Genomic DNA, 12,417 nt, shown 5'->3' on the forward strand with positions numbered 1-12,417 from the left:
ATGAAATGTCCAGAATATGCAAATTCAGAGACAAGCAAATTTATAAATATAGGAAAATAAAAATTCCAGGTATTATTTTAATCCCACCTATTAGAGATGATGCCTAGTCTCCTGTGCTATGTATAATTTTATATCATTTTTTCACTGTATTTTGAGTATTTTCCATGTCATCAACATGGATTGTCTGTTCTTATCATCTATTGTCAGGCCATCTAGGATGCTGCCAACTCTTGAGGCTCCTATTCTAAGTAATTCTGCATATACATCTTAAATCTAAATCTCTATTTCATAAGGAAAATCCTAAGAGGTATAATTATATAATGAAAAGAATATTTTTGTGACTTGTAATACATACACCTTTTGCTGTTAACTTGAGATGATGAATAAACAAAAGTTCACGTAACGGTTTTATTGCCCTTTACCAAGTTAAAAATATACACATTACAGAAGTAGCAGCAACTTTAATTACAAGCAAAGGTTAACTGAACCCCCCAAATGACTCCTTGTTTTGGTATCAGCAAATAATTTAAACTTCAAATAGTTATACTGAATATTTAAATTCATTGGTTAAAATTATGGCTTAGATATTTGATATGTGATCCAAACAAGGCAAAATTAAAATATGAATTAAAAATTAAAGCATTATAACAAACTACCAAAGAGAAATTTTCTGTAAACTTGCCAAAATTTTTTGCCTTGGGAGCATCCACATCTGTTCATTGAAAAGCAAATATTTTATAGAAAAGTTTTGTTCATGGTGTGAACCACAGGAATACAGTTAACTTATTGGTGCCCTGCTTTTAAGAGTGCAAGATGAACCCAGCAGCACATTAGGATACTTGAAAAGATCACAGCTGTTTGCAATGGTAAGTCACTTTTATTGACTAAATATTCACACCAAACACAAAAGTAATGCTAGTTCTTCTCCTAATGGACTAGGACAGGAGAAGAAATTTGTTTAGTTTCTTGCTGGGCTGCATGTACTCACATGGGAAACATTATTTTCTATCTTAAGATTCAGAGAAAGGTGATTTAAAACAAAGGCTTAAATAAAAGTAGCACCAGAAGGACAAGGTACCAATAACCAATCACATATTCCACCCATTCAGGAGTTTTAGTGTGTGACATTATTGCACTTGTAATGTGAAAAGTGATAGTAAATTACCAAACTCAATAATTTAAAACAGTTTGATGAGTTTTGAATTAAGCATTTTCAAAATGGTTTTGAGTTTCCCTTCAAAGGAAACCTGGCTAGGACAACTAAATCTAGCCATTTACTTTAAAAAAGCAAGGATAGAGGACCAAGTTTTATTTCTAAACTGTAATTGCACTATGAGAAGAGAGGCTGTTTTACATAGTGGTATGAATTTGGTCCACATCAAATACATTGTTATAAAAATAAGTTTGTTTTGTAAAAAATAACATTGCATTCCTTTGTTCAAATTGCACAGTACAAACAAGCTATCTAAATTAATACTGTTATAAGGTAATTGATGTACATACAGTGGATATGTGTTTAGTATGAAGCAATTAAAGAGTAATGCAATTATGTTTTCATAATGTATGAAAACTAAAATTTAACTCAAATCTAGAAATACATAATACTTTAAAAGTTACAACAAATAATGCATTCTTTACATACTAATTTTTAGTAGCCGTGATAATATAGGATTCATCAGTCTATGTACATTTGTCCATTTTTATTCAATTTACAAAAGCAATAAATAATAAACTACATTAATTTGCACAAAACCTGTTCATTTCATGATCAGTGTGACCATTTCTGTTACTTTATGACCAAGCCAATAAACCTGTCTTCCTCTAGACTGCTCATATTTGAAAAGAGCAAGCCCCGTCTTTATTCCAAGAGTATCTATAGCCATGCAGAATCCAGCGTAAAACCTTACAAATTATAAGCCCTAAAAATATGAACAGTGCCTTTGAGTATATTTACACAAGAGTATTCACAAAAAGATACAATTCTTTGATACAAAATAGTTCAGTGGTATCTAATAGCATAATTGATAAGAACTCCTCAGACCCCTGCCCACTCTGATCTAGCAGGACTCAAGCTTGCTAAAGCAGGCACTGACTCACTGGTCAATAGCTTCCATCAACTTGGGACTGGGATTTAACAGGCTAGAAAAGGAGGAGGTCTTTTAATTACACTGGCACCTGTTCTGCCAGGACAGGCGTCTCTTCAGGAGGCCCGTGCTCTTGATCCAGGGGGCACACAGGTAGCTCAAGTACTTGATGAGCTACAGCAAGCACCTTAGCATTTACTTTTAAAAAGCAGTCTGGACACACGCTGAGCCAGAAAACATACAGGAAGCTGTAAGTAGTGAAAAAGTAAGCTCGTCTAGGGCAAAACAATCCCTGTGGTTCAAGAGCTACCAAACTTTAAGGATAAAACCAAAATATTCTCATGTGCATCTGTACAGTATTATTACTTTCCACTGTAGCTTAAAAAATTGTTTTATGAAAGAAGATTTTTCGATATCACATTTTTACGGACTCAAAGAGATTTCTTAGAGGAGAAAGAGTTAAAATTTAATAATACCTTACCAGAGTCTCTGAGCTGAGTTCTCTCCCTGGTTAAGTTATCCAACTAGGTCACAGTGTCCTCAGCTGTACGCTGCTGCTAATTAATACTGCCTGTGGGGATGGTACCCACCGTTGTTAGGACACGGAACAGTCATAAGTACCATCTTGAAAAGGTTCCTCCTCCTCCGCTTGGGCTGTGTCCTCTTCTTTCCGGCTGACCAAACTGCTACCTCCAACCTCACCCTGGGGGATACTTCCATGGCCTGAGGAGCCCCTGCTCTCCTCTGCCCGGGGGCTAGTCTGTTCAGGAGTCTTACCCACAGCTACTGGTTGGAAGGCTTCAGGCTGGACCTGCTCTTCTGTTATCTCACTGAGCTTCTGTAGTTGTGGCTTAATGATGTTTAAAAATGGCTTATATCCAGGACTAAGTAGAGGAAAAAGGAAATTAGCTCTTGTCTGTCACATTCAAAAGGCTCACAGCGTGTTACGGACAAATTCCTAGTAAACTCTGATTGAGCAGCGTCAGTGACTGGGGGGAGGGAAGGAGGCATGGAGACGTCGGGAGGAAAGGTGTCTCTGATGCCCTGGCCAGCACAGCGGGAGCTGCACATAGCATAAGTGTGAACACAATCCTTATCCAGTATTACCATTAAAAATATTCTCCAGTCTAAGGAGCAACAGGATTTCAGACTTGAAAAAGGACCTTCAACACTTAACCTGAATGAATCTGTCAATTAAGGAAAACCAGATTCAAGTAGGAGAAGCCCTGGATCCACACATAACTGGTGACAAGGGGCTAGAATCCCAGATTCTTTGAACTCCCATTTAATACTCCTTATTTGGGCTTGCCATGGAATGGTAAATTCACATAGACCCTAAAATGTTATCTTCTCAAGTAGATGTTTTTAGATTATTACCTTCAATTCCACAAAATGAAAAATCTCAAGTTCCACCCTAACTCTAAGGTCATTTGTACTGTATCAATCTTGAGTCAGTGACATGCATTCACTGACCAACACTATCTCAATGGACACTGCTCATCTAAATAGACAGGTATAGAATGGTAACTAAAGAAAACAGCCTTTAAAATGAATATATGAAACTATTTTTTATTTCTACCAACCTAAGAGTCTCCAAATAAATGAACCAGAATTAAGCCTTAAAGTGAAAGGCCAGTTTCCACCAAAGGACAGTCAGGGTAACAAACCTAAGGAAACCAGCACTTACCAATCTGTAGCGGCCCATCGGTCCACTGCTTGTAGCCCTGCCTTTATGTTCTGTAACATCTCTCCATCTACTTCCGAAGACTGTATAATAACCAAAATCTGGTTGATTACTGAGGATTCTCTAAGAATCAGGCCTATGACAATGCACCAGTCCAGACATCCTGCCTCCATGAAGATGTGTAGCAAGTACCTATATATATAAGCAGAAACAAAATGACTGATGGTATGAGGGATCTACAGATACACAGAAAAGCAGTCACTATCAGGAAAGCAGCCTCGGTACTCTATTGGCCCAGACAGCCTGAGCAGGCATTCTGTGCTTCCAAAATAGAAACTCACCGAAGCTGGACCTGGGATTTATGTGGCCCCTTACTCGCCAACTCCATGGAGATGTGCTCTAGCTCTGACTGGGTTAAACTGAGTGTGGAGAAATTTTCATCCACCATTGTCCAGTCCCCATCCACCACGGAGCTACTTTCAGTCAAGTCTGTGGCTGAACCAATACTGCATTCATCACCTGATGAAGAATTGCCAAAAGTTATAAACTGGTTTCATGTAGAAAATAGGTTTTCCTTCAATTTTATATATTAACTATTTTGCAGAGGTTGATTTCTCTTCAGGATTTTAAGACCAAAACATTAAATCCAGTAGTAAAATTCTCATATCATATTAATAGTAGATATTTAAAAAAATCATTAGAGAGGTGACCAAGCATTATGTACCTTCAGACAGAAAACACCACTAGTACCTACGAGGCAGTCTTACCTGCCTCCAAAAAAAAAAACCCCTAGCTGTAATCTGACCAAATGTTCAGATTTGATTATCAGTTTATAAGAAATACAGAGGAAACTGTTCAACTAAACCATGAAGATGCAATCACCTAAAATCCACATTATGAAAAAATTACAGAAGCAAGGTTCTTCAGTGAGTAAACTGCAAGAGATGGGGAGGGGGAACAATCACTAAGAAATAAAAACATGATAATCACGATGTGTAAATCTTATTTGGGTCTTGATTCAAACCATAAAAAAATTATGACATTCTGAAACAATTGGAATTTGAATTCTTACTGGATATCTGATGGTATTAAGAAATTATTGCTAAATTTTTAGAGTGATGTTAATGGTATTATGGTTCCCCTTCCCCTGCAAAAGAGAGTCCTTTTAGGAATACATAATATATCATGTCTTGGATTTAGTTCAATAATACAGGAAGGGGGAAGCAGATGAAACAAATCTGGTCATGAGTTGGTAATAACTGAAGCAGGGAGGGGAAGGGCCCTTTATACTATGATTACTTCTTTTTAAATGTTTGAAATGATCTCTTTAAAAAGTTTTCTAAAAAAAGCAGTGATACTATGTCATGCCCATTAGGATGCTACTGTCAACAAAACCAGCAAATAAATGTTGGTGAGGATGTGGTGAAACTGGAACCTTTGCCAATGTGGTGGGAATGCTAATGGTACAGCTGCTATGGTAGGCCCTCAAAATATTAAAAATTGAATTACCCTATGACCTGGCAATCCTACTTTTCGGTATATGTCCAACTGAAAGCAGGGTCTCAAAGAGACTTCTCATGTTCACTGTACTCCTACGTTCACTGCAGCCTTATTCACAATAACCAAAAGGCAGCAGTGCAAGTGTCCACTGATGATCAACAAAAGGTGGTATAAACACACAATGGACTACCATTCAGTCTTAAAACAGAAGGAAATTCCCATGCATGCTGCAAGAGGGATGAACTTTGAGAATATTACACAAGTGAAATAAGCTAGTCACAAAAAGTCTAACACATAGACACAGAGAATAGAATGATGGCTGCCAGCAGTTGGGGGAGGGAGAGTGGTTACTTAATGGGTATGGAGTTTTGGTTTTGCAAGATGGAAAGAGTTCTGCAGGTTAGTTGCACAACAATGTGAATGAGTTAACACTACTGAACTGTCCACTTAAAAACGGTTAAATGGTAAATTTTACTTGTTAAATTTAAAAAAAAAGTAATTGCAGCTATATACCTCCCCACATAGCAGAAGTTCAGGTAACAGTGATGACACACTGAAAATCAAACATCAGATGAATGCCTAGCCATTGAGAAAACTGCAGAAAATCAGACCAACTGCTATGTAAGTTCTTATAATTACATAAACCTGAACAACATAAATCAATTTTAAAACTTCTTCAGTTAGTAATTTACCCATGACTGTAATCCCAGAAGTTGACACACATTTTTTGGTAACAGGCTGGACAGTAAGTACTTTAAGCTTTGAAGGCTAAGAGGCAAAACTAAGGATATTATGTAGGAATCTACTAAAGGGAAAAAAATTTCCACACATTTTTATCAATGAAACAAAAAAACAGAAGATAATTAGGTATGTTTTTTTTAATGTAGATACAGGTCTACTTACAAGCAGAATGGAATTCTTAATATGGGGATAACACTTTGCTTATTTGAGGTAAAAAGTTAGCCTTTCTATATACCATCAGTACTGATTGCAAAGGTTCATTTGTCAGTACTGAGCTGTAATGAGATTTTACCTAAATCATTTATCTAAAATAAACATGGCAAAGTATAGTCAAGGCCAAACTTGGCCTTGTCCTAGTAACTACCCACCTCTCCAGCCGACAGTAATGGCTACTTAATCTATCTAATCTCAAAAGAGTGGACTTCTCTCTCTGAAGTGCTTTAGCATATAAACTTTCCTCCAAAGGAACTGAAGAAGAGCTAGGATTTAAAATATTTACCTTTATTAGATAAAGGTGACAAGAAGGCATCTTGCATTTGTGGTCCATGGGATGAGGCTGTGTCTATCTCATGATGGGTGGGGCCAATGTTGCCGAGCCAGCTCTGACTTCGCTGGACATTAGAGATGCCAGCATCTATCTCAAGGTTTAAAAAAGGGTCAGCTGATTGAGACTTTAACAGCTGCTCTCCCACTGTAAGGTGGGTCCGAAAACAAAAAATGAGAATTCAAGATGCACATACTGCCACTTCCAATTCAGTTCTTTCAGCTTCTCTTCCCCCACCAACCCCAGATACTAAAAGTTCAAGGCCAATTACTGTCCCAACATTGCACCATCCACCCACAAGCCAGGGACACAGGACTGTAACATAATGGACTGACTATACAATGCCACCTAACAGTCATCTTATATCATTACATATCTTACTACAATTAGGCAAAACTCTATTCTGTTCATCTTATAAGTAATTTTCCTTGGTTCTTAAAATGACATGAAGTTTCCAAATGTCATAATGAAAAAATCTTTGAATGTTCATAAGTAATAATAATTAGAACAGTTTTCTTTAAAAGACCCGAACTAAAACACTTTCCCTTTTTTCTTTTATCAAAATACAGTTTTACTTTGTCCTTTCCTAATTTAGATGATGGTCCAAGCTCTCAGAAGTTGCATTTTCAACACTTCTCTGGAATGAGTCCTGTTAGACAAGTCATAATTTAGCTTATTTTGAGTTCCATGACTAATCAATTCCAAAACTCCTTCCTACAAATTAAGTGTGGAACCTTCTATATTCAGCCAATGTTCAACTTGCTGAAAATTTGAGATAACAACCGGTTGGATTTATAAATTAGACTTCAAGGTCCTAAGACATATGCGCTACTTTATTTACATCCTTAGTTGAATGGTGGATGTTCCAAATGGTGTACAAAAAGTTGGCTTTTATCTTTTCCTGAACTTGGAAGGAAGAGACTTCCTTGAATATCTACTAACAGCAAAATACTTGTTGAAGCAAAATACAATTCTCCCTGTACAAGTGACACAACGCCTACATTACCTGTTCGATATTTTCCATTCTTGAAAGGAGAACTGACAGAAGCAGCAGGGATGATGGGAAGTGGCCACAGGAAGTCTTTGTGGAGTCTCTTCAGGGCTAACACAAAGTTGTCTACTCGGGCAGCCCGGGTACGTTCCTTGCACAACCAACTAATTAGTTCAAAGCCCAGCTGGGCTGCAAAGCAGCCGAGGTCCTTTAGCCGAACTTCTTCTAAGAGACGCCGAGCATGTCTCCAGAGCATCATATCAATATACATGTTCTCAGCACAGTCACTATCTTTGCTCCACCTATAAGTGGAAACATACAAAAGCTACAGAAGTCTTCACCAGAGGACTTCACCTACTTTTATGAAGTAGCAATGGTAACGATGACAAGGAGGTGAGAGATCTAAGCTCTAATTCTGAGTGAAGAGAAAGATAAAGTATCAGGGCTTCTCCATGTGATACCACAACGTGTTAAACAGTACTTGGAACACAGCAGGCTCTTAAAACATATCTGCAGAATGAATACACAGAACAGGAAAAAACAGGAGGCAGACAAAGCCAAACCAGGAAGAGAGTGAAGCAAAGAAGGGAGCACATAAATGCAATATTTGAAAAGACCAGTGAAAACAGGGAAGGAGAACAGATAAGAAATTAAGGAGAAAGAAGCAGAGTGAAATGAAGACTCTTAATGTGGGTTATACAGACACATAAAAATAAAACTGATTTTTAAAAATTAATGATGACTAAATATAGTCTATTATTTCTTACCCATATGAACTGATGGGGTATAACTGGGTAGTGGGGGTGCTTTCAGTGAGAGGCAGTATCGGAGCAGGACTGCCTGGATTCAGATCTTGGCTCTGCCACACATCAGTTGTGTGAACACAGAGCAAGTTTATTTTTCTGAGCATCTGTTTTTCACCTGTACAACACGGATAATAACAGTATCTACCCCAACAGAGTTTTGTGAGGATTAAAAGACCTACACAAGTAAATGCTTAGAATCTTGCCTGTCACATGGTGAGTCCTTGGAATGTATTAGCCAGCATTTAAATTCTGGGTATTGCTGAGAAGCTACTGTTTGCCTGGCAATTGTTAACAGTCCTCTACGGTTTGCATTTTACTTGTATATAGGCCAAGATTGTATGTGTGTGTGTGCTTTGGGAATGGGGGTGGTATTAATGGCTGTGATAAGAAAAAGCAGTAAAACATAACAATAAAAAATGTCCAGTAAGCTCTCACTGAAGGCACTGAAGTAAGAATACACACAGAATATAAAAGGATCAGGGAAGAGAAAAAACAAGAGCCAAAAACACATAACAACACGGGGAGGAATATAAAAACCTCACAAAACAGAGGAAATTCTAACTATTTCATATTGTGTAAGTTCACAGTTCCCTCTCAGGAGACCATAACCCATCTACAAGTAACGTAGGCTTCAGTCTCCAGGACACACTTCCTTTTGGCTCTCCCACTGTGTAATGACTTCTCCACTCAAAAGAGTCACAGGAGAGTCAAGTACATGACTAAATTTTATTTTTTGTCAAGAGGTACAGTTACAAAGAAGGATAAAATTGTTGACTCTAAGAAGGCTTTTGGATTTATCTGCAGATTTATCTATCTTCCTTTTATTCTGACCCTCCATTATCACAAGTAATTTAAAGGTGGTTGCATTTAGAACCGGGCACACAAGGGCAGAAACTGTACAGAGAGTAAAGAAGTGAACTTTGGAGGAAGGAAAAAGAGAAGCCTTTTGTGTGGTCTCTAAGCCTTTCGGCAATGTAAAAAGGTACTGCAATTGGGATCAAATAGTTGTTTTCCTAAGATGGAATTTTACAAATAACCTGAAATGCAATGTGTCACAGAATGTCCTAAAGCAGTAACAGCTCTTCCTTCTATTACCTTTTTCCAGAAGGGCCAGATGGCATACTCAGTGTTTTCTGTAAGCTGAATTTACTAGCAGGAACATTTTCAGCTGACTGGGATAAACTGATGCTTCGATTCCTGAAGAACTCAAATCCACCACTTGAACTGGGTTCCTGTGGTTACACACAAGGTATACACACAGTTAGAGGAAGATGCCCTGTGGATGTACGGCCTAGAGAAATTGCAATTTTGCAACTAACCTGAGCTGTAGGTGTGGATGGAGGTGTCTCAGATTCTCCAGAGCCAATGGCTTTAAGAAACCGAATCATGTGTCGACACAGGTCCCACTTGCCTTGTTCCAGGGCTGTGCTGAACAGAAGGGTGGCATGTTGCCTACTTACTGCTGGGACTTCCATGTTCTAAAAAAACCACCAAGGAAGACAAGAATTCCTTTTATACTGCAAATGCTTTGGGAAGACTTGAACAGTTCTTTATCTCCCTGGTTCCCTAAACACAGAGAAGTAGTGCAGCCACAACACTGAAGGGGATAGTTTAATAGTAAGATTAAAAGAAGCATAAAGAAACATCATGCAAGGAAAAGTGAGGCAAATACTATGCTGGTGTAATATGCATTATGATTTACTGAACTCAGATATCTTACATTCTTTCTTTCATTTTTCCTAGTGACTTTGCAGAATAGGTATACCATTCCCATTTTACAGATAAGGAAATGGGAGTTAAATAACTTGAAGATTAGCAGAAAACCAAAGATATAAATCTGCCCTCTTGACTCCAAAAAGGCTCAGGTAATCTCCTATGACAGTGTTTTTTGAAGATGTGACTAAAAAAATCTTGGCTTTGGGCAACAGTATGTACTACCACACAATGAGCATCCTCGGTGATTCTCTCACAAATTTAACCTTGCTGCTTGCAGCGGCCTTCTTGGAAAGGTGCCTTATAAACAAGTTTAACTGTAATTTTTATCTGACAATACATAGCAACTTAAGAATTCTGAGAGAGAAAAAGTTTCTAATTCTATTGCTTGGGAGACCACTGAAAGTCTAAGGAGTGACCTAAAACAAAAAAAGACTGCATTTATTTTGTTTCTGTTTTTATGATTCTATAGACTTTACGAATAGCCAAGGGATCATAGAATCTCGGGGCCATCCAGCTTCTGCCTGAGTATCTCCTCTAGTTTCAATTAGGTGTCATGAAGCAAATAAGCTGAAAGGAAAACTGCTTCAGGCAGAGTTTTACCCATGTTTATGGCTAGCTTCTTTTATCAGTGAAAACAACTGTGCAGTAATTTGAAAGAACTTTTAAGGACAACCTATCAAATCCATATCTGACTGACAGAACAACCCTCAAGACTTCTGTCAAATATATAATGAAACAAATTTTCATGAGTCTCAAAGTACTCATTATTTTGAGAAAAATTGCTACAAGAATATTTACCCACGTTTTAATCACTTGCCTCACCAATTCCACACTATAAGGAAAGAGGTTATTGTGGAGGGCTCAGATGAACCCACTAATACTCAAAATAATTCTGTATTATTATCTTTCTTATGTAACATTTCAATAATCTTATGAAATATGTGCAAGTTATTATATGCATTATAATACATTCATTATATGCATATGCATATACTATATGTATTACATATGACATTTCTTCTTCAAAACAATACTGTAAACTCAATTTGCTTTAGACCTATATATGAACAAACAGGATGAAAAAAAAAATCCCTGCAATGTTACTTTATGATAGTAAAGAAATTTTCTGCCATCATTTGATAAGACTGAATTCTTCAAAAGGAAAGATAAAAACTGAACAGAAAACTTGGCTGAATTAATTCTTTAAACACAATCACAGTGCCAGCACAGGACATTTTTTTTCCCCTCTAGTTAAGCTCGGTAGTCCTTGTACCTTTATAAGAGAATTGTTACCTGTAAGATAATAAGATAAGAGGCAGCAGTGTCCAAATCCTGAGCCATCAAACATTCCTCAAACAAGTCCTTGGGGTTTCCCACAGCTGCAAAAAGGTAATTCCACAGGGCATATTCAGTCTTCCTGGCACAATGAACAACTGTCTGCAGGAAGAGGGGGAACTCGGTGATAAATTTTGCCACAGTGGGAAGCAGAGGGTCGGGAATGGGCTCCCGTGAGGTAGCTTCTTCTTCCAGCACTTCATGGAGCATGAGCTCCAGCACATGAGGAAAGTAAGGTAATGCGGCACAGGACTGGGCTAACAGCAAGGCTTGCTCCCCAAGGTTCCTCACCAGCAGCTGACGCAGAATGTGGTGGAGGTAGATCTGAGAGGTTCTCTCCACAACACAGAAAGGGAAGAGCACCTCCAGCTGTTCCTTAGCACTGTTCCGAGCATACAAACAATCATAGAGTAAAGTGTCATTGACAGCACCAAGGACTAATGCATCTTCAAACAGAACAGCCAGGGGATAAATATTTATGTGGAAAGGCAGCATGATCCGCTGGGACAAGAAGGAATGGGGCTTCCGGTGATCCCTAGGGAAGAGAGGGAGCCAAACTTTCATTCCTGCACCCCCACAGCTCAGCCAGAGGGCCTCCAGAAGGTGACGCTTTTGTTTATTTGCTCGACATGTGGTCCAGACATTTTCAACAGACTGGGCTAGTACAACAGGAGGGCAGAACGGCAGCTGGAGGAGGAAAGACAGAAATCAGTTTTTTTCTCATTAAACTTGTAGATTCTTAAGTTCCTAGGCAGCGGTTTCCTAAGTCTTTCAAAAAGATAGCATAAATTTGGGGGAAAATTAGGGGAATCTATTTAGAGTTACTAATAGTACCCCACCTCTCAAAGTATGTCTATTTAAATCTAAAATCAAAATAACCCCTCATCCTTGACAAACTTCACCAATTTATCCTGTTTTTCTATTAGAATTTGCAAATAATAACAGGTAAGCAGTACCATCTGGCTTACTGAGAACATCTTATTATCATTTTAGGAACTTATCCTTCACCCTTTATA

The 12,417-nt window shown here is 38.1% G+C and overlaps 1 protein-coding gene across 4 annotated transcripts in view; it reads right to left on the reverse strand.

Moving 5' to 3' along the window:
- Positions 1-394: 394 nt before the first annotated feature.
- The window catches only part of RIC1 (RIC1 homolog, RAB6A GEF complex partner 1), a 102,251-nt gene continuing 90,228 nt past the window's right edge, over positions 395-12,417 (reverse strand). For 3 of the 4 annotated variants that reach the window (XM_010993426.3, XM_010993425.3, XM_031449757.2), the window contains 8 exons: positions 11,360-12,088; positions 9,670-9,828; positions 9,446-9,582; positions 7,560-7,846; positions 6,509-6,700; positions 4,110-4,287; positions 3,772-3,960; positions 395-2,968 (listed from right to left, as the gene is read on the reverse strand). In XM_010993426.3, the coding sequence (XP_010991728.2) occupies positions 2,680-2,968; positions 3,772-3,960; positions 4,110-4,287; positions 6,509-6,700; positions 7,560-7,846; positions 9,446-9,582; positions 9,670-9,828; positions 11,360-12,088 (2,160 nt within the window). In that variant the 3' untranslated portion in view covers positions 395-2,679. The remainder of the gene's footprint in view (positions 2,969-3,771; positions 3,961-4,109; positions 4,288-6,508; positions 6,701-7,559; positions 7,847-9,445; positions 9,583-9,669; positions 9,829-11,359; positions 12,089-12,417) is intronic. The other variant, XM_031449756.2, reaches the window with a different exon arrangement.

This window comes from Camelus dromedarius, chromosome 10 (assembly GCF_036321535.1).
Source record: "Camelus dromedarius isolate mCamDro1 chromosome 10, mCamDro1.pat, whole genome shotgun sequence".
Classification (NCBI taxonomy): domain Eukaryota; kingdom Metazoa; phylum Chordata; class Mammalia; order Artiodactyla; family Camelidae; genus Camelus; species Camelus dromedarius.